The 4250-nt window shown below is 40.9% G+C and overlaps 1 protein-coding gene across 1 annotated transcript; it reads left to right on the forward strand.

The window, feature by feature from the left end:
• Positions 1-1125: 1125 nt before the first annotated feature.
• LOC115785021 (restin homolog) lies at positions 1126-3748 on the forward strand. The gene has a single exon (XM_030736451.1). The coding sequence runs from the start codon at positions 1357-1359 to the stop codon at positions 3379-3381; it is 2025 nt and encodes a 674-aa protein (XP_030592311.1). The 5' UTR covers positions 1126-1356; the 3' UTR covers positions 3382-3748.
• The last annotated feature ends 502 nt before the right edge of the window (positions 3749-4250 follow it).

Genomic DNA, 4250 nt, shown 5'->3' on the forward strand with positions numbered 1-4250 from the left:
TGAGACAACACAAGTCCCCTGCAAAATGAAACAAACCTGCAGAAAGGAGCAATTAGATAAACTCTGCAACAAATGTGCCCTGAATTTTCTATATTGAACCACCTGGAACCAAATTCCTTGTATGTGCAGCATACTTGGTAAAAATTAATATGATCCTGATTCTGAAATGTCTTTTCTCTTGTTGTGCCATGACCTGTGAGTTTGGTAGTGGGTATAAAATGAGTGTGTGTTAAAATGCAGGCTAATCAGGCATAAAGATGTATAATATAAAAATATGAAGTATGACCACTAAATCTGTATGATGGTATTTTTGTGCTTCAGTTTTGATCATAAAAGTTGTAGTATTTTTATGGTCTGTTACTACTAATTAGCATAAAAAGCAAAAACAACCTCTGCTGGCGAAAATGCAATGTGAAAGCCAGCGGCGGGTCCTGATATGGGCGGCATGACGCCCGGCCCTTCTCCGCCCTACTCCACTACTCCACTCGTGGGTTAATGGGCGCCCTCTGCCTGCTGTGCGGTGCATGTAGCTTTCTGCCATGGCCTGACAGACAGGTTGTAAAAGAAGGAAAGGGGCAGGCGGGGGATTCTCTCGTCTCGGTTGCTGAGCCTAGAATGAATCTGTGCATCTGAAAGCTGAGAGCTGCCGAGAAATAATTAAAATGGCTGAAACATAATTTGCTGAATCAGCTGAAAAGCAAAAACGGCTCAAAACGGGCCTATTCCAGGAAGCAGGTCTACCTAAAAACTCCGGGTTTGTGAACCCGAAAATTGCAGAAACTGACTCCGCGTCGGTTACCATGGTAACGGGCTGTCTCTCTGACCCCTCCCCTCCTGCTGCACCTGAGCCACCAGCATTCCTACAGTTTTGTTACATGTTGACCGATTATGCTGCTATAACAGTGGATCAGACGCACCTCAGATCACCCAGAACACTTCCTCTATTTCCCACGTCTTTTTCAGCAACTCGAGTCACATAATGAGGAAGTCACGTGATTTCAGAAAAGCGCTGTTAGACACGCCCCCTTTGCTCGACACACCCCTCGGAGCTTTAGAACCAAATGGAACCTTACTGCATTCCATTTAGAATGTTGGCCATAAAAAGATCAAATGCGCTTTGCTACATCAAAGAACCTCAAAACCTTTAAATAGAAGTAACAAAGAAATTTAAAGACACAAGTTTTCAGTCTCCACATCAGTTTGATCAGTTTGCTTGTTCGCTGCATTCAAACATTCAGCATCAGCTACAAATCCTCTGGAAGCATTTGGAAACATATTGATCAGCTACAAATCCTCAGGAAGCATTTGGAAACATCTTGAGCTTTAAAAGATTCATTGTATCAAGATTTCTAAAAAATGTCTCAGTACCCGGAGCAGAAAGATTACACTGGAGCTCTTCACTGCAGTGGTGAGCCAAATGCCTCAGAAGACACCGAATTCCTCAGAAGGGCATTTGATCGCCTTCAGAAAGAAAACCAAGACCTGCACAATATGATCAAACAAATGCAGGAGGAAAAGTCCAGAGACATGAAGGCCCAAAACAAACACTCTGGAGAAATTACCCAAGAGGACCAACCAGTTAAAGATCTGCAATACGAGCCGAACATGCAGATCATAAATGGAGGTTGGGAAATACTGCTAAGTAGAGCACAGCAGCAAATAACACATTTAATGCTGCAGAGAAAAAAGGATGTGGCTAAACTCCAACAAATGCAGTTCAGGCCCCAAGAAATGGAGGCACTGCAATACAACCTCCAAGTCATGGAGGAACAATATAACGAGGAGAAATACAAGCTCCAAAAACTGCAAGCTCAACATAAGGAGACACTACGCAAGTTTCAAGACTTGGGAGAAGACCATGACGAGATAAAATGCAAACACCAACAATTAGAAAGAACACACAAGGAGACACTATACAAACACCAACAACTGGAAAAAAACTATGATCAGGTACTAGGCCAACTCCGACTGCTGGAAGAAGAAGCTGAAGACTCAGAGCGCCAGCTTCTTGAATGTGAGAATAAAAATAACAGTTTGCAAATAAAACTTGATCAAACACGGCAAGAAAATATAGAAATACAAGAAGAGAAAGAAGAACAGGAAGCTCAACACAATGACACACTACGCAAGTTTCAAGACTTGCAAGAAATTCATGACCAGACACTGTACCAACTCCAACAAAAGGATGCACTAGCTGCAGAGACACAATACCAGCTTCAAGATGTGACGGCAAGATATGACGAGACACAAGACAAACTAAGAAGCTTGGAGGCCATACACAAAGAGACACAACACAAGCTGGAGGAGAAGTCCAGAGAGCTGGAGGCCCAAAATAAACACTTGGGAGAAGAACATGAAGAGATAAAATGCAAACACCAACAATTGGAAAGGACACACAAGGAGACACTATACAAACACCAACAACTGGAAAAAAAATTTGATCAGGTACTAGGCCAACTCCAAAAGCTGGAAGAAGAAGCTGAAGACTCAGAACACCAGCTTCTTGAAAGTGAGAATAAAAATAACAGTTTGCGAATAAAACTTGATCAAACACGGCAAAAAAATATGGAAATACAAGAAGAGAAAGAAGAACAGGAAGCTCAACATAGAGAGATGGAGAGCAAACTCAAAGACATGGAGACAAGATATAATCAGGAGATGTCCAGGTTCCAACACCTGCAAGCAGCAGCTAAGAACACACAACACCAGCTCGTCAAAAGTGAGAAAGAAAAGGAACGTTTACAAGTCAAACTTGATGAAGCACTGCAAAGAAATGCAGAAATGCTACGAGAGAAGGAAGAAAAGGAAGAACTGCACAGCGAGATGCAGCATGTTCTTCAAGACTTTGAGCAGAGAAATACTGAACTCCAAGTATTTCTTGATGAGCTCAAAGACAAAAATGTTGCAGTGGAGGCAGAGAGGGTAAATTTGGAGAAACTCTGCAATGAGATGACGTGTAAGCTGCAAGAAATGATGGGAAAAAATACACAACTGCAAGGACTCTGTGACATAGAACAGAGCAGAAACAATGAAATGCAGAAGGAGGCACAACAGCATGAGAAAATGCATAAAGATATGCAGTGTGCACTTCATGAAATGCAGATCAGAAATGAGCAGCTGCAAGACATGCATGACGAATTACAACAAAGCAATAAAGACATGCATGAGGCGAAGAAGGCGCAGGAAGAGCAAAACGTAGAACTGAAGCAAAAGCATGCAGACAGTGAGAAAAAGCTGGAAGAAGTCGGGAAAAGATGCAGCAAATTTGAAGAAGAGAATGAACAACTCCTGTCTGACGTCAAAAACCTCATCTTACAAAACAAAGATTTACAGGAACGCTGCCTGAAAAAGAAGAGAAGACGCTTCTGGTGTTTCGGCTGAAATTCTTAACCTGAAGAACAACAGCCTGCTCCTCCTCCACCCTTTATCCATCTCTCTTCTGATTTCTTCACCTTTGAATTGGCCACGACATTCACCAGCACCATGTCCTAAACATTTATATACAACTAAATATGTCATTGAGCTTATCAGTGGTAGGTTTAACACACCATTCCTCTTTTCCATCACGCCCCCCCAACCGGTCGCAGCAGATGGCTGCCCCTTCCTGAGCCTGGTTCTGCCCGAGGTTTCTTCCTTTTAGAAGGGAGTTGTTCCTCGCCACTGTCGCCAAGGGCTTGCTCACAGGGGATCTTCTGATTGTTGGGGGGGGCTCTTTAAACCAAGCCCTGATGAGTTTTCTGGCATCAAATATGAGACTCAGCAAATATGTTAATACATGATGAATCATGTATTTACATATTTGCTGAGTCTCATATTTGGTTGTATATATGTGTGTAATTAATAAGACATTGCTCTCAAACAAAAAAAGTTTAATAAAAAAAAAACAAAAACAAAAAATCTGAGTATCTGTATAAATTTTTTAATGTATACTGTAAAAGAATTCATGTTTTATGCTAAAATACTGGCAGCTGTCACAATACAAGTGTGTGATATATTACAGTATCTTATCGCAATAACTAGAAAAAGCATTTCCTGCAGAAACTGCAATGTGATTGCTGAATTCTGAAAGATTGGAGCTGAAATGCCTAAAAATGTTTAAAATAGCTGACATTTAATTTGTTGAAAGAGTTTAAACAGTTGAAAATGACAAAAAAAGAAAAAGAAAAAGAAAAAGAAAAACAAATGCAAAACAGTTGAAACTGTCAAGAAATTTCCTAAATTGAACTTGATTTGCTGAAATTGGTGTAAAA

The sequence above is a fragment of the Archocentrus centrarchus genome, chromosome 8, assembly GCF_007364275.1.
Source record: "Archocentrus centrarchus isolate MPI-CPG fArcCen1 chromosome 8, fArcCen1, whole genome shotgun sequence".
Lineage (NCBI taxonomy): Eukaryota > Metazoa > Chordata > Actinopteri > Cichliformes > Cichlidae > Archocentrus > Archocentrus centrarchus.

Coding starts and splice junctions, on each gene's coding strand:
- LOC115785021 (XM_030736451.1), top strand. CDS start 1,357: ATGTCTCAGTACCCGGAGCAGAAAGATTACACTGGAGCTCTTCACTGC.